The following is a 17,515-nucleotide window of genomic DNA, read 5'->3' as shown; positions in this document are numbered from 1 at the left end:
GTCTCCCTGGAGATAGAATGGCAGTGGACAGAAATTCATAGACATGATGAGGAACTCCCCTTTTCTGGACAGATATTATTTGTTCCCAAAGGGACCAACTGGAACCTTTCCTTTGTTTTCTTTAAAGCTCCCATCCTCGTGACTAATTTGGGAAGCCACCTACTTCGGGGACCCCTGGGCTGGTATTAGGAAAGATGTCCAGGGAGTTCCCTGGTCATAAGATGCATCCGTACAGGACTTTCACATCAGAGGTGAGTGCCTACCTCTGTACCATTTTCCAGGCTCTTGGGCTAGCTTAGCCCTGGGCAGTGACTCGATTCCTGCTCTGTTGTGAAATGCGTGTGCCAGCTTAGCTGTCACCTGCCTTATCTGTATTTCTCCACATGGGGCATTCCCCTGCTTCCATGCATATCCTCTGCTCAGATGTAGCTTGCGCAATGCCTCACTTCCCTGTGTTAAGGCCTCTGGCGTTTGGACTCCATTGAGGTGCCTGCCATCACCTCGTAGACTCGGAGACATCTCCTCGGAGCATTGAGCTTGATGTCTGTGCTTTAGAGTTGGACAAAGTCAGAACTCGAATTAGAGTGTGGTTTTCTCATTGCCTCTCAAGTCCTAAGTGACCAAGTTAAAGTGGTAGCTCTCGGCCAATTGCCCCTCACACTGCTCATTCATTTCCTCTTTTAATCCTGCATGTGTGAGTTCGTGCATTCATTCAGTGAGCACTTCCGTTTATCCTCTATGTTGTGCACCTTTTTACACTCTGCAAAGATTCCTAAAAACTTTCATGGTAGGATGCAGTCAGATAACAAAGTGAATTAGGTGAATTGTAAGTCAAAAGTTTAATAATAAAAGTGCAAGCATGTTAAACAGAGAAATACTGTGGTGTTGATGACCACAGATGTTCAAATGTAAAGAGATATCATGGATAGTTAGACTGGGATTGACTAGACATGAAGGTAGACTGGGATTCCCACTTGCCACAGATAGGATACATGGCTACCTGTAAGAATAGTCCAGGTGTAAGTAAGTCAATGCAAAGACCCCGAGGCAGGAGAATACCAGCCAATACAATGAACAGTAAGGCGACCAGCACCACTGAATAGAGGGCAGAGGGTATTGGAAACAGAGCAGAGAGGCTGCTGGCTCCAGTGCCTTGGGAAATTATAATAACATGGCCGTGGAGTGGGGAAAATAGTGAATGATTTTGTAGAGTAACATGATTTGATTTGTGTAGCTTTGTTTTTAAGTATTGCCCATTTCTGTGCCAAGAACATACTGAACAGAGACAAGAGCAGAGGCAAAGAAGCCACATTAGTGGGCTACTTTCAGAAAAGACATGTTGGTTGCCTGGCACCAGGTGCTGAGAGTGGTGGTAGCTCACAAGTAATGTCTTAAAGGGCAGAGGTGGGCACAGACTTGGGAATTGTGGGTATAAGAAAGTCATGGATGGGAGTAGGGTAGAACAGGACAGCCTGTTCAGAAGAGGATCTGAAGTCAACATAAGAGTATAGGCAATATCAGAAGGTTTCTGTCTTAGCTAGGGTTTCTATTGCTGTAACAAAACTCCATGACCAAAAAGCAAGATGGAGAGGAAAGGGTTTATTACACTTCTCACCACTGTTCGTTACTGAAGAAAGTCAGGACAGGAATTCAAACAGGGGAGGATCCTGGAAGCAGGATTTGATGCAGAGGCCATGGAGGGGTGCTCCCCTGGCTTGATCAGTCTGCTTTCTTACAGAATCCAGCACCACTAGCCCAGGGATGGCATCCCCCACCATGGGCCAGGCAGTATTCCATGAATCACTAGTTGATAAAATGCCTTACAGCAGGGTCTCACGATGGCATTTTCTTAACTGAGGCTCCTTCTTCTCTGATGACTCTAGCTTATGTCAAGTTGACACACAAAACCACCTAGGACAGCTTCCTAGAGGAAAATGATATCCCAGAGTAAAGCAGCTGTCCATATTCCCTCCGGACTGTGCCATTTTTAACACCTCCCTACTGTGGAAGCAGGAGTGGTGGAAGGATGAGAATGTTCCAGAGTCTATGGGTGGCCCAAGACAACTGTTCTTTGTTCAGTATGGCCGGAAGAAGCCCAAAGGTTGGCCTCCCTTGTAAGAGAACAGAGCAGACTATAAACAGCTCATCGATGAAAATGGAGATGCTAGGCAACCGAGAACAAAGGGACGTATGTAGACAGCAGGAAGGCTTGGTAAAGCAGACAGAGGCTTCGATATACAGAGTTCTTTACACCAGGAAAATATTTGATGTGTTTGGACATCTGTGGAAACATTTTAAGGGAGAAGTGAGCGACCAACACAAACAACTTGAAGAGGTCACCATGACCTTCGCTTTATTTACATAAAAGTGTGTATCAAAGATCCCATATAAAGGTATCAGGCGAGGTTAAAAAGGGAAGAGAATGACATCAAGATTCAGAGCGGAAACTGTATTTGTGACAAAACTTTTCAGTCAAGTGCTCGGCTGCCACATGGATACTCACATGCCCAGCAAGGTCACAGTCTGTTAAAACAGCAGTTCTCAACCTGTGGGTCATGACCCCCCCTTGGGGGGGGGCAGTCACCTAAGATCATTGAAAACTACAGATATTTACATTACAATTCATAATAGTAACAAGATTACTATTATAAAGTAGCAATGCAAACAATTTTAACATGAGCTGTATTAAGAGGCTGCTGCATTAGGGAAGTTGGGAACCACTGCCCTAAAGCCAATGAAGCCTTCCATTGATGCCCTGTTTACAAGGATGGCATGAATGTTCTCCTTGCCTCTGCATCTCAGACTCTTGTCCTGTTTTGTCCTTTTCTCCTGGATGACTCTGCCAGTCTCTAAGTCATTTTTCTTTCTTTTAAATGTTTCCCTTTTGTCCTTGATTCCCTAGTCTCTCGGCTGCAGCCTAATCCAGGCTATTTGATGCCCACAAAGATGTGTGTTGGGATCAGCAGGCATGGACTCAGATGAAGGTAGCCAATGGCATGGGAGTGGAGGGTGCTCATGATGACCCTAAAACCAATTATTAAAAGAAGTTTGTCTGCTCTGCTATTTCCATGTGCCATCAATCATAGATAACCACAATGGCAAAATTCCTTCACAGTGGGGCAGACCAGTCCCAGGCTCCCTACTCCCAGCCTGAATCACTGTAAGGGATTCCTCCTTGATCTCCGTAAGACCTGTCTTTCCCTACAATACCACAAATGCAAATTTTGCTAGTATGACAACTGAGGATAAAAGTACCCATCGTCCGGCTTCCCCAAATCTCAGAATCTTCCTGTGATAAAGCCTCAGTATCTCACTCTAATGTGGTCAATACCACAAGACCCAGACCACAGCTGAAACACGTCCTGTTTACGCGCCATCCCAAACCCTAATTTATAAGACTGTGTGCGCCACAACAATCTTTGGTCCAATTCACGATACCTTCTAGCTTTGACTCCAACCCTACCTGTAATCGCTTGGATGACTTTAAGCAAGTCACTTTCCCTCCAGGAGGCTCAATTTCTCATTAGTCAGGTTAATATAATCCCTTCAAAGCTGAAGTCACAGGATTGCAGGGAGAGCCAAGTGACATCATGGCTGTGAAAGCCGCCACCCTTGTAAGCCACGATGGTGACTATGAATGGTGGAGGTCATGTTCTTCACAATGCAAGACTCTTTGATTTCACTTGTTTTGTTTATTTTACCTGCAATGCCTTTCATTTTAGATACCCTACACCCTATGACGATACGCTGTAGGTTAACTGCCTTGCAAGGTTTCCCTATATCCTCTACGAGTCCACCCTGAACCTTGCTCTCAAATACTTCCCAACCAAATACCTCTCAAATACCTTCTTTGTATTCAGGCAGGTACCAGCATATCACCTTATCTTGTGCACGGTCATCTCTCTCTTGGTCTGGAAGTGCTGCGTCTTAGTTTATTTAACATCCTTCCTAACTGAAAACCCACAATGGATGTTAAATCAAGTCTTGATGACGGGAATGCCCAAGTGAACATATGGAGGCAGAGGCATCGCCTTTCCAGCCCCGCTGTGCAAAATATGCTGATAGTGCCCTCTGCTGCTGACCAGTGGGTCCATGTTTTCCAGGCAGATTTCATAGTGGAAGACCAGTAGGTGAGGTGGGCAGAAGGTGCCGTGCCTTTCATGATGCGTGTGGCTGAGAAGAGCGATAAAAGCTGACATGCCATGTCTGCATGAATCTAAAGAGTCAAAAGGTCTTTGGGGAAGTCAGGCGTTCTTCTTTCTACACAGGGGATAGGCATCTAGTTTGTGGTTAGAATGCCTTTCAATTTTATGCAACGAGTTTCTCTTTTCCTGCGTCTGTACCAGTTCTTTACATGTTGTTAGATGAAAATTTATTTGAGGTTTCCAAAGTTTACATCGATGATCAACAACATCTCCAAAACTGTCGCAGTGCCAGTGGGGGCTCCTCCAACACTCTTCCCTTCCTTGCTGCTTTGCGTTCAATAGTAAAATGACCACCGCCTTCTAGAGGTCACCTGCCAAGCTCAGGGCATTTTCATCTGTACTCTCACATAAGCCTCCTGGGTATCTCACGAGAGAGGTATTGCTAGGCTTTTCTTCACAGATAAATACTTTAAAACGGAGAGAGGAGTAGGAACGTCCATTTGTTAAGAGCTGGTCAAAAGCAGCCAGAGATACCAAGGGAGGCCGGAGTATGAGTGCATGTTCTCCTACTAACCTTTAGTTAACTTCATTATGTTGGAAATTAGGGAGCGTGGATTCAGAGAAGAACTTCCAGCCAGTATCTGCCCTGGTTTTCCTCTGCTGGTCCATAAACAGTGAGCATTGTTACAGCAATGATTGTTTCTTGGGCCTTGATCGATTTAAGGCCCACTGACCGCAGAGAGCCAGACACCGGCTTCAGCTCCACAGCGGAAAGCGTTCTGCTGAGCGCAGATGGTCAGGCAGCTTTCTCTTTAATTTGCCCATCTTTCCGCGCAGGAAGGTTTTATTTCACAGGATCCTAGATATAATGATACGGTCCATGCTGACTCTGAAGACAGAGTGGTTTAAAGTTTTCAACATGACAGTTAGTCATATGTGACAATCGGGTTTTAGTGGGCAACACGTCCCAGTGGATAGGCACACCTCTGAGTCCTCAGGACACGGCCCCCTCTGGTCCTGAGCCTTTGAAGTGGCTCACCAGTGCTTCAAAGCAAAGTTCCTGGTACAGGGAGCACATCTGATGTGCTTTTATTACCCTTAGAGACAAAATACTGCACTCAGAAGCCAGATGTCTGGAAGGAAAAATCTGTACCCTGCACTCAGCCCTGCGGCCTGGAAGTTCAGAGAAGGCAGGGAGTGCTCTGTGAGGAAACCAGGGCATGTCTGGGCAGAGTCAGCCAGACTGACGGCTTAGAGCCAGGGCTACTGCCATCTTGGGAGGAGTCACCCCTTCAGGTTCTCTACTGGAGTGGGTGAGGCCCAAGGATAAATAACTCTGGGTCATTCCCCTGCCTCCTACTTAGCCCCAAACTCCAAACTGTCAGAACTTTAACACCACCACTTGGTGCTTCCCTGGGAATTGACTTTAAAGCAGGTGCTGTCCTTGTGCCTGATTTCTTTTCTCTTACACGTGAGTCACAGCCACCATACCCGCATGCTGGGGAAAGCTTAGTGAGCCATTGTTAAAGGAAGGAGGCAAGCAGAACATTCTCCCGGGAATCTGCATAATCTAGGCTTGCAGGACAGCTCTTCATACACAGACAGAGCCGAATAAAATATACCTTGACCTCTCGGAAGCCAAGTGTATAAGATGTGACACTGGTTTTGATGAACACTGGGAGGTGGGAAATACAGTTGTAATTTAATTACCAACATTAACTTCAAAGAAACACAACTAACTAATCTTCATATTATCTCACAAGAAAAACATATCCGGAGACTCTGAACTTTTAAAAATGGGGTGGGGGGAGGGAGCGGGCATATATTTAGTAAATGTTGCTAAATAACCCTGGATTTCATGAGAAACCAAGACGTTGTCCTGGTGACCAGAAGCCTTGAAGTCGGTTTCTGAGCCTCAGGGACTCACTCTGTAATTTCTTCTAAACCGAAGGAATATTATTGCCTAAGACCTTCAAAGGCATTCACAAAGGTGAACAGACCAAAAACAGGTAGAGAGAACAAACAAGGTTTGATTGGACACAAGTTGTGTAATGGCCCATTTGACCCTTTGGTTTTAAATACGTCAAATTGGCCCCATTAACTCTGGCTGAAGATAATTTTCTTCTAATGTTTCCCAGGGGCTCTGCAACGCTGTTCTCTGGGTGCCACCGGGAAAGATGTCCCTTAACAAGGAACACGTGGCTTTCTGAGCTTTCTGGAGCTCCCACCCCAAGATTACCAAAGGCTTTCAGCTTTTCAGACATCATACTTCAGGGATGGCGAGGCCTCCTTATTCCTAGTCTGACAGACAGTATAAGGGGCTGTGTGAGGAGACTGGCCCCAGGGGCAGAGTGTTCCATGGGTTCCTAGGCGGAGGAAGCACTACAGGTTGGGCCCTGGGCTCTGACTGTGTGAGGGCCTCTCTCAGCCACTCCCGACAGTAGCTTCTCCTCTCCTCTTGGGTAGGAAGCATGCTCCCCCAGGGCTCCACTCCACCCACTTAAATAATACCTCCCTCGCCAGGGAATGAAATCAAACTTCCTCCTTCCCCGGTATTTATTTGGATTTTCACAGCGCTCATTAAAGTGTTTTCCTAAGGCAATCTGCAGGAAAGGTCCTATTCCACCCTACCCCCTAACAACAACTCCAATGTGAACTTCTGGAAGGTGGCCTGTTCACATTCAGGACTTGTCGCTTGCGGATGGTGGTGCAGTGAGAACTTGGGGTTACAACATCTGCTTCTAGACAGCAAGAGGGGCACTGAACAACCAGTTCCACTGTCACCTCTGCAAATCTTGCACCAGCCCAACCGCTCCCTTCTCTGAATTCGTCTGGCCTTCCTCTACACGCCTAGCATAACCCTTGCGCGGCAGTGTTTATTTTGTATTGCCAATACGCTTACACTGACTTTTCTTCACCTTACTTTGAGTGCCCCCATTCATTCTGAAGAACTTGCCTGGCATCTTACTTAGCCACTCAGAACCATCTGAGAACTGAACTCATTGATGCTGAGAACTCTGTGCCACCCTCCTCCCCGAGACCGTCCCCTTTCCCCCGTATTTACAGAATAAAGATTGCATTAAATGTCTCTCATAATTATGCACGTATATATGAATGCCAAGTGCTTCAAGACCATAAAATACTGTACAAATGCCAACTGTGATTATGTCTTTGAAACAATGGGACATATGGTTAGCGAGCGGAAAAAGATGAGACACGGCCAGAAGTTATTGCCCCGTCCCTGTTTCTACCCCACCCACCACCAGAGAGGAACTCAAAGGTGAAAACATGGACCTAGAAGGGGCAAGACTCTAACTAAGGTCTATAGAACTTCTAGAACCTACGTCAGAGAACTGCCACCATGAGGGAAGGCACCCGAGTCGGAGAAGAGGATCCTAGGCAAGGGTTTCCATGTACAAATAAGATTAACATTCAGTTTGGGGTTGAAATGGAGGCTCAGATGAAAATATTGCTTAGTCTTATTTATTAAGGGCAGACAAGCAAGTGAGAAGAACAGTTAGCAGGAACGGGTCCCAGCTTTGCTCCTGGATGCTTTTTGTTTCTGGCCTATGGAGGAAAATAAAGCTGGATATGTCTTTTCCTTGTTTTTCCTTCCTCCAGAAGTATAAAAACTGTGACCAGAAAAATGTAGGCTCAACAGCGACTAATGATCAATCCGATCCTCCCTCCCCAACCTTGTTTCTGGAAGAGAGGGCAGAAATATAAATTCTCCACCTATTGTGTTATGGTTTCTTAGGAAGACTTCTGAGGCCAGAGATGATTCACTAATGCAAACACTTCCCATGGCCTCTGTCATTCATTGCCCAGCAGACCGGGGTCAATGATCAGATTGTTCATCTTGTCATTGCACTGGTCTCAGAGGTCGGGGCAGTGGGGGGCACAGAACGCGCTGTGATTTGCAACGAGGCCTGGCCATGTTGTCAGAGTGCCTACTCCGACAGCCCAACTCCGCAGCTCCAGCCCAACAATGAGCTCAAAGGGGGTTGGTGCGACTTGTCTCGATGCGCCTGGAGATACCCGCCAGATAACAAAACACAACAGGCCCTGTGCCTCAGATCAAAAATATCAAATTATTCGGGAGTCAAAGAGAGTTGCGGGTGGGCTGCTGGGACCATGTCACGAGGTCGCCTTGTATCACAGGCTTCCTGACAGCAGGTGGAGGAGAACCACGGCCTCCTGGTTTGGAATTTTTTCCAATTGGCTCCTGTTTGCCCCCCCCCCCCACAAGCGTTGGGGATGTGGGATCAGTTCCACCTTTCTCCCCACTTTCCAGCTACAGAGCTGTCAGCCTTCTCAGACTGCCTAAAGCTTTGGCGTGAGGAGCTGCTGAGGTGGCCCCATTACTCCCTCCTTGACGTCAGTGAGGGAGTTGTTCCCTGTGGCTGTCTTATGTGAAATAATTCAGCATTTGTACTTCAATTAAAATTCATAGGTATATATTATTAAATGGAACTGACTCATTCCATGGCTGCTCTTCAGCTGAGTGAGTGCCAAAGAAATGTCACGGACGTGATGAAAAGCCAGGGAAGTAAAGAGGTCCTTGCAGTTGAAAGGCAGGCTGTGCAGAAAGCGCCTCACACCCCACGGGGCATCCCGTGTCACTCTCCTCTAAATTTAAGTTAAAGACCAGCTCTCTGCCTTTGGGGGACAGGAAAAAAGACACCCAGACATCACCCTCATGCCTATCATGAGCCTTCTGGGGTCCAAGGCATGTCTGGAATCAAGCTGAATTAGGGCCTTGTGTCCAATGTATCTCAGGGGCAGAAGGAAAGGATGCTGTCACATAGTTGTTAGCAGGAAAAGAGAGGGGGGTTTTCTTGATTCTGCAAAATCAAACCTTCTCTGTTAGCATATTAGATTGGCGGGCCTAGAGAGATGAGAGATGGAGCAACGGCTGCTATTGCTTCTGTTCTCTCTGGAAAGATCATACTGCTCCCTCAGGCCCCATGCTCTGGGTCAAGAGTAAATCTCTACAGGCAGCCGCCATACTGTGTTCACCGCTCACATTGTTTATCTTTACCTGCTAATTGGGCATCATATCCATGCACAGAAAACCCCTGGATTCCCCTGGTATGAGTATGTTCGGTGTTAAAACCATTTAATACAACAGTATGATGAAAACCAAAAGCCTTGTGAGGGTTAGAATTTTGACACAGGAAGGGATGAATGGTCCCTAAGTCCCTTGGTTGCTTAGGCTGCCTGGAGCACAGAGTCCCTCTGTGTAAACTAGAAGACCCCTGCTGGGAGGATTCAAACCTGCAGAACTATGGATGCATGAGCAAGCCCCACATTTAGACAAGGAGAGAGGGGCACCAGTTTTCTGGGTAGAAGAAGACCTGTGCCTGGATCCCAGCCATCATGTGTGAGCATTCTTGCATCCTCCATTCCAACAGCTCTGGCTTTAGTCTGGTCCTGTCTGCTATAATTCAGCCACCACCGGATCATATCTGAGCCTCAGTTTTTGCTCAAAGTAAAAGAGGGGATTGAACAGGAGTTTCTACAAGTTTCTTCAACTCTCAAAACAACAAAAATTCGAATGGGATTTTCCACTCCTTTGCAAACAGGGCTAAGGAACACATAGACTCGAACTTCTAAGTTTGGCTGCCTTAAGTCATCTGACGGCACTCCCTAAATATTTGGATGAAATTATGCATGGTTTGATGTGGAGCAGATTAAAAAAATGAATGCTTTAGTATATCCTCGATGTTCCAGGTGGAGAGCAACACGGCCAACCAGCAGAACGAGAACAGCCACTCCCTGCTGTCAACGTGGCAGAAGATGAGATCTCACACAACAGCGGCGTCTACTAAGGCCTTCGCCTACTTTCTGCGGGCTGCATGGCACACCCCATGATGAAGCTGCTGCCTCTCCCCGGCCATCAGCGCACCCAGGCAGCAAGAACTGTGAGGAGCCAAGGACTGGTTTCTTTGTTGATGTCTTGTTACCAGAAAACAGAAATGAGATCCTTGCCCGGATCTGCCTGTCATGGAGTCTGGGTGCCAGCCCGTGCTCCGCAGTGGAGAGCAGACAAATAGTAACCATCGTCTTCGCACCTCACCAACTGTTAACCTAAAGTTAGGTTTAAAGTTTCGTAATGGCATATACCGGTAGTGACCTCATTTCTAACTCTCAGATGTTAGCAGAAATGTTTGCCCGTATGGGTTAGTATTTCTAAAATTCCTCTTCCTCCTGGTTCATGTCTCGAGCAAGGCATAGGGTTTTGAAAACAAGTATGATTAACCACCCCATTTTCAGAAAAGGAAACTGGAGCCCATACAGAGGAAAGGAGTGGCTCTGGGTCACTTGGGAGTCTCGTGCTTTTTCTGTTCTTCTACGGCAGAGAAGCAACCAGAATTGTGGTTTGGCCGTGAAAGGCTGACGGCACATAGCCCTGCACCTGAATTTCTCAGTTTCCGAGGAGAACAAATGTTCTTAGCACTAAGAAGCTCACAAGGGGCAGAAAGCAAACCTCACCTTTACTAGGGTACCTTACACTAGTAGGTGTGATCTCCCATTGGCTAGACTTGCCTGCCACAGGTTCCTAGAAGCTAGAATAAGACCTAAGGCCAAGAAGTGACTTTGCGCAGAGCCCAAGTCTTCCAGGTCCCTGGATTAACGCTCTAACTTGCTAGCCAGCTCTGTTCCTTCCAAAGCAAATGGCCCGCTTTCTTGCAGTCCACTGTCTGCTGGCAAAATTGTCATGACCCATGGCTCCTGGGATAGTCACTGTCGCAGATGGTTACAAACCACCCCTGGAAGAGGAAAAGGACATCTATGAGAAGACAAACGCTGCAACAAGGCTCCCTTTATTAAACAACTCAGACACAACATGCTTCTGTCAGCTGACAGCAGCTCTGGGAAGAGGCTGCCCAGCAGAGGCAGACAGGGAGCAGCCTGCGAAAGAGATTCTACTTTTTCACCAGAGGCAGCCCCTCACCAGCAGCTGAGCAATAGCGCCTGATGCAGGGGGATTAAAGATGCTCTTCCAACATCGCTGGGGTGAACCTGTGCTGCTGGAAGCTCTGCGTAACTGTTTAAGGACAACTCAGGGGCTGTCCGGTCCAACACCAGTCCTCACGGTCCATGAAGGCCATGGCGAGGGGACCCTGTGTCACAGTCCTCATCCTGGCGGTGGTTTCCTCAAGTCTGAAAGATGCTGCTGCTTGTGACGCTTGGGGTTACGCAGACCGTGTCAGGGGATCCTCAGATTCAAGCCCAGCTTGCTGGGAAGAGTCTGAACTCTCAGCTATCAGCACTGTGAGAGGCCTCGGGGAAAGGCGGCAAGCTGGAGGCCCAAGAGCAATTCACACACTGAGTCTAGACCTGGGGTACACTGTGACTGTGGGGTTGCTGACAAACAGTCTGTCATGTTGAGATTCTGAATGCGCACCAAATTAATCATGTATGTGTAGTGTGTGTGTGCGTGTGTGCGTGTGTGTGTGAGAGAGAGAGAGAGAGAGAGAGAGAGAAAGAGAGAGAGAAAGAGAGAGAGAGAGAGATTGTCTATCTGGGTGATATGCATTTATTGTGTGTATGTGTGGCATGTTTAGGAGTTTGTGTGGTGTGTGAGTGGCATATGTGTGCTTCTGCAGTGGATCTATGATGTATGTTTACCCGTGTGACTGTGTGAACTGCAGAGTGTGTGTGAGATGTGCCTGTGTGTTTGAGGATGTGCCTGGGCCCTGTGAAGAAAACCAAGGGCATGAGGAGGGCGAAGCGAGCAGAGACAGGGACAGAAGGGGGAACCTAGCGACTCATAGTATCCTGTTAATTTATACCACGGCTCTGTACAAAAATAAAAAGGTTCTTATAAGATTAACAATTTAAATAAATATTCGATAGAACACTCTCTTTTCTATAGCTCATCTCTGGGGTTAATATTCAGTCCATGCTTCCCGCGCTGTTCTTGATCCAAGATGGCAATCACTTCATCGGCCTGTATCCGCTCCTGCAAAAAGACAAGTGACACATTTGTGGTACAGGCGTAATAACCAGGCCCGGCAGCAGATGCTTCCCCAACACTTGCAGCCAGCCATCTGTGCACAGTCAGGGAGAAGCCTGCTGCATCCAACCTGGCACAGTCTCCACACATCCCCATGTCCTAAGCAGCCACCTTTCGAGATGTCTCCCGAGGAAGCCTCATCGGATTACCGCTTCCACCCTCTCTGTCTCACGGTCCCACTGCCATCTCCTGCTCACCTCAGTGTTTAGACGCAACTCCCCATTTACTCCCCCTTCAGACCTGTCATGCTCTTCTACAAGACTCTCTTTCTCAGAAAAGAACGATCGTGGCTCACCCTTTGCCTGAAACACCTGGCTCTCGTCTCCTGTACTTGACACATCTCTTGGCCCTGGCTGTTCTGTATGTCGTTTCTGTTCCTAGGTCATCATGGTGCATGGTTGTTGACTTGTGTTAGGCCAGAGTTTCTCAGTCATGGCATTACTAACATTTTAGGATGTGTGTGTGTGTGTGTGTGTGTGTGTGTGTGTGTGTAGAGGATTTTCCTGTGAACTGTAGATGTTAACTTCCCTGGTATACAAGATGTCCCCACATTGTGAGATCTAAAAATGTGTATAGGCAAAATGTCCCCTAAACAGACAGATCTTAAGACTACCTCATTCAGATCCTTCTCAGGAAGTACTCTGGGAGGTTCCAAACAGGTTTGCCTCCTCACTCAGGCTCCTAGTGGACATGTTCCCCCAAGTCTGTCTGCAACACTGTCCTATGTGGGGCTCACAACTCCAGTTGGTTGCAGGTTCTGTTTTCTAGGGGGGCTGTTAGGCTTTTAAAAATCCACACCTTCCGGTCTTCTCCTGTGTCCTGCCTCCCTGCTCACCCTAACCTGCAACTCTGTATTACTACAAGTCTCCTCTGACTCTTCACTCTCAAAATAGTCCCCCAGTGCTAATCTGGGCAAAAAGCTCCCTGGGATGCTCCCAGCATCCCCTGCATTTCCTTTTCCCCACACCAGTGCAGGATCCCCAGTGTGTCTTGTCCCAGATTTCACAGGCAACCTTCCACATTGTTTACCAGCGTTATTTCTCTAATCTAAGTCCACATGTTGGCTGAAGCCATCTTTTCTTTCTGGTCACTTCCTAGTCTAGGGAGCTTACATGGTGTGGAGAGTAGGGGGCAGGCACAAACGCTTCTTAGTAGCTTGAATAAAATCCACTGTGCCTTGATATGAAATCAAGAATGTGGGCCCTGCCTCCTTTTTATCCTTGCATTAATCTAACTCTCTTATCATTTCTAAAACCTCCTGTTCTAGCTGCTGTGACCTTCTTTTTGTGGGCTGTGTTTTTTGTTTGTTTTCTTGGTGCTAGGAGTTGGACCCAGGAGCTCACACATGCAAGGTGTGTGCTCTGAGATGGACCCCCCAGCACATTTTTGTTTCTTGACTACCGTTCTCCAAACGTCTTCTTATCGCTGGTCTTCTGCAAGTTGTCCACTGCCTGGGAGACTTCTCCCTGTGCGTCCCTTCTCATTGGTTCTTCCTGACAGCTGGGTTGCAGGTTACATGTCACATGTTTGGAGAGCCTCATAGTGGGTCTACCATCTACTGCTAGCTCAGTTATTTTATCCCATTTTCTACATATAGTTTATTGCTGTTGAAAAAATCTTCTGATCATTTGCTTTTTTTTCATTTGTTGTCTCTTTTCTTCTTTTAGAATGTAGGTCCAGGAGAGTGGAGATTCTCAATTTCCTGATCACTGATGCATTTCCAGTGTTCGTAAAAGGTACTACCTCTTGTCAAGGGCTCTCTTATCTTTAAGAACCGTTTATGTGGATGAAGGCCTACAGTGCATCTCCCTAGCCCATCTTATAAAGCTTATTTCCAGCACTGCCCTCCAATATTAACCCTTTCTTAACTGACTCTTTAGGTCCCCAAGTTGTCATTTGCAGCGGACAGTCCTTCCGCAACTTGCCTAGTGTTTTAATAATTGGATTCCCGGTTCTCATCTCCCTGGTTTGACTTAATGTTCCATGAACGTGGGAGCTGTGCCCCACCCAATTTTTATTCCCCATTGGCAATCACAAGTCCAGTTTCCAGCACAATAAATTATAAGAATAACTATATTCTGACTTGAAAGCAAAGTTCTTTCCATGTAGGAGCTCAGAGGTAATCATGATGTCACACACAGACAACTAAAAGGAGCAGACACACAAAATGATAGAAAACTACATAGTTAGTTACATCATAGAGTGCAGTGCTTAGCAAGCTGACACACACACAGTTTTCCCATTTGATGGCCACAAGGGACAATCGGCATAGGCGCCTCTTAAAGAGAAAGGGACCCAAGTGTTGGGACAGATGTCTGGAAGGCATCTTAACATTTTGTGTGCGTATATGACTGAATTCTTCTTGATGATCAGGAGTATTTATTTATTTATTTTTATTATCTGGGTTTTCAGGACAGGATTTCTCTGTGTAGCCCTGGCTTTGTGGAACTCACTATGCAGACAAGGCTGGCTTCAAACTCAGAGATCTGCCTACCTCTGTCTCATGAGTACTGGGATTAAAGGTGTGGGCCACCACCACCCATTCAGTAATATGCATGTGTGTATGTATGCATGTATGGATGCATGGATGTATATAGACACATATACATGCAGACACACATAAACATACATATATACATGAACAAAGAAAGTCTCTATGTATACATACACACACATATACATACATACATACATACATACGTACATACATACACACACACAAACACATGAATCCATTACTCACTGTTCTTAGATAGGCTTTGTTCAGGATCCAGTCTAAGTCGAGGTTTAAGCCAAAGATTCACAAACTTTGCTACATATTAGAACTGTCTGGAGAGTTTTAAACCCCTGGTACTGAGACAGCTCCCTGCATAATTAGATTTGTAGGTAGGAATCAAGCATTAGCTTTCTTGCAGATCCTCAGATGAGGCAGAGGAGAAAATTTTCCTCTTGTCATTTCCTACAAAGACCACTAGATGGCGCAGCAGCCTGCACGGTGGAGAAATTTCCTAGTACTTTTTCAAGAGGCCTGCACACTGGTGTTGAAGTATCCTGAGCAGGAAGGAGCAGAGAACTTGGTTCATATTCATTATTTTAATAAAATGATGCAATGCATTGTGAGGGTGTGATGAAAACAAAATGATACCAAATTAATTCTAAAAACAGGCAGCTGATTTTTCTACAATTTGTTGTATAGACCTTCCTTACAATACCGGGAGTGGTGCTGACATTTTGCAGATTAAAAATTCAAGGAACGAGAAACTACAGATGAAGGAGGCTGTTGAGCACCCTTGGAAGTTATCTAGGCTCTGCTGGGTTCTCTCCACCAGCGCCATCCTTGCTTTTCTATGCCAGGCTGTCGGGGTCTCTGTGTCTGAGATAACACAAGCTGTCCCTACTGTCGCACTTCAGACACGGCTGCTGCTTTCTCCTTCCCTAGCTACTGGACCTCCCTGCTCTTAGAGTCCAGCTTCTCCTGTTCACCTCTGCACCCGAAAGCCTTACCAAGGCAGCAGAGAAAGGACTGCGAGCGTGTGGGGAAAAAGAAAATGCTCTTTCTGATCATGCAAAGGGGCTGTTTCTAAACTGCTGCTGCTGACAATGGATTTGGATTCGGTTTACAAGTTTAAAGGGAGAAATCCAGCATCATTTGAAGACTAGAGTTTCAGGGGCTGGGAGCTGACCCTGGTTAAGATGTTCAGGGGTCTTGCAGAGGACGGGTGTTTAGTTCTCAACTGCCATGTCTGCTGGCTTCCTCTTACACCAGGCACTTAACATGTCCCCATCAGAATTCCATGAGCACGCACACATGCACACAATCACACATACATGCATTATCCAGAACTAAGTACATCTTGAACTGGGCTTAGTGCACGCCTTTAATTCCAGCACTTGGAAGGTATAGGCAGGAGGATCTTGTGAGGTCAAAGTCAACCCAGTCTACTTAGTGAATTTCAGAATGGCCAGTTCTGTCTACATTGAGAGATTCTGTCTCCACAACAGCAAAGGGGAAATCTTTAAGGGGGATATTAGTATTTCATCTCTTCATCCACACGCAGGGCTGGAGTAGACTTTGAAGGTATCTGTTGACTTCTGTTGGTGGTTTCAGGTAACCTTTAGTGACCACTCTGATCAGTCTCTGGACCTTTGGTGGACCTCTGCTCGCTGTGAGCAAACTGACAATCCCACTGAATCAGGTTGAGGACTCGGAGGTGACTCCCTAAAGCAAGCCTGGCTGTTTTCTCCCAGGAGATTCGACTCTGTCTACTGTGCTGAACTTCAGGCCTCTTGGCAGATGGAAACAGTAAGCATCCTAGCCATAGTACATTATGGATCAATAAAATATTTTTTAACATTCAACTTAATAGTGTAATAAATAATATCAAGAATCCATGTCTCTTTATCCTTCCACACACATGCTTAATAAACTAGTCAGTGATGTTCTGATGATTTTCTGGCCTTTCTACTGACCAGGAGAAAATCCTTGGCTGCCAACAGTACAGGGTGTCAGTGTGCTTAATACTCAACATTTGTCTGTACAGTCAGGGAGCACAAATGGATCTGTTTCTGCAAATGCCTTCACGGTTAGAACTCAACGGGGTAAGAGCTGCCTTCGGTGCCACTTCTTCCCAGATGTCACTGCAGAAGTCACTGCAGGCTACCCTTCTCCTTCTTCCCAGACCTCACTGCAGAAGTCACCCCAGGCTCCACCCTTCTCCTACTTCCAGATGTCACTGCAGAAGTCACTGCAGGCTCAACCCTTCTCCTCCCCAGATGCCATTGCAGAAGTGACTGCAGGTTTAGGAACAATGTAAAGAAGACTTTTCAGAGAAGCTGGTACAGGGAACAGGGCTCACTTTGCGGTGGCAGCAAACTCACCAACTCTCTGTAAAGAGGGTCTAGAGTGAACCACAGTGCCACGGCACAGCGCTGGCCTTTGGTGACCGCCTTCACCCCATGAGGGTTCTCTCCGCCAGATGAGAAGCTGATCATTCGCCCACACTTTGGCTTAATAGAGGCCTGAAAACAAAATAAAAATCAGACTTTCAATTCCTAGACCATGTGTCCGTTTATCATTCCTTCTGTGCAGCTACTTATTTGGATTAAATTTTAAAGTAAAGAACTGGGATGGGAGCTCAGTGTTAAAAAAACAAAGACTGCCTTAATTACTTTATTTTACTTGTAAAATATAGCTTCAAAGAAATTTACCTTATACAATAAAACCACTTAAGCAACATGCATGGCACGTCCCATGCACATAGGTGTCACCTGGAGTGTGCTCTGGTGGTAACACGCCCACTCAAGAACACAAGCCTTGCACTTTAATGCACTCCTGTAGCTTTTGGTA

The 17,515-nt window shown here is 46.5% G+C and overlaps 1 protein-coding gene and 1 long non-coding RNA gene across 2 annotated transcripts in view; both read right to left on the bottom strand.

Annotated features, from left to right (window-relative positions):
- Nucleotides 1-1,579: 1,579 nt before the first annotated feature.
- Nucleotides 1,580-5,301, bottom strand: LOC146895609 (uncharacterized). The gene is made up of 2 exons (XR_015000550.2): nucleotides 3,846-5,301; nucleotides 1,580-2,281 (listed from the first exon to the last, which is right to left on the bottom strand). It is a non-coding gene; the product is annotated as an uncharacterized LOC146895609 (long non-coding RNA).
- A 5,650-nt stretch (nucleotides 5,302-10,951) lies between these two features.
- The window catches only part of P3h2 (prolyl 3-hydroxylase 2), a 148,689-nt gene continuing 142,125 nt past the window's right edge, over nucleotides 10,952-17,515 (bottom strand). Inside the window, exons 14-15 of the mRNA XM_048453908.3 lie at nucleotides 17,047-17,187; nucleotides 10,952-12,114 (exon numbers count right to left, since the gene is read on the bottom strand). Of these exons, the coding sequence (XP_048309865.3) occupies nucleotides 12,022-12,114; nucleotides 17,047-17,187 (234 nt within the window). The 3' untranslated portion in view covers nucleotides 10,952-12,021. The remainder of the gene's footprint in view (nucleotides 12,115-17,046; nucleotides 17,188-17,515) is intronic.

This window comes from Myodes glareolus, chromosome 2 (genome assembly GCF_982192425.1).
Source record: "Myodes glareolus chromosome 2, mMyoGla1.1, whole genome shotgun sequence".
NCBI classification, from domain to species: domain Eukaryota; kingdom Metazoa; phylum Chordata; class Mammalia; order Rodentia; family Cricetidae; genus Myodes; species Myodes glareolus.
Note: the sequence above shows the minus strand (reverse complement) of the source record. Positions and strands in the feature narration are given on the sequence as shown.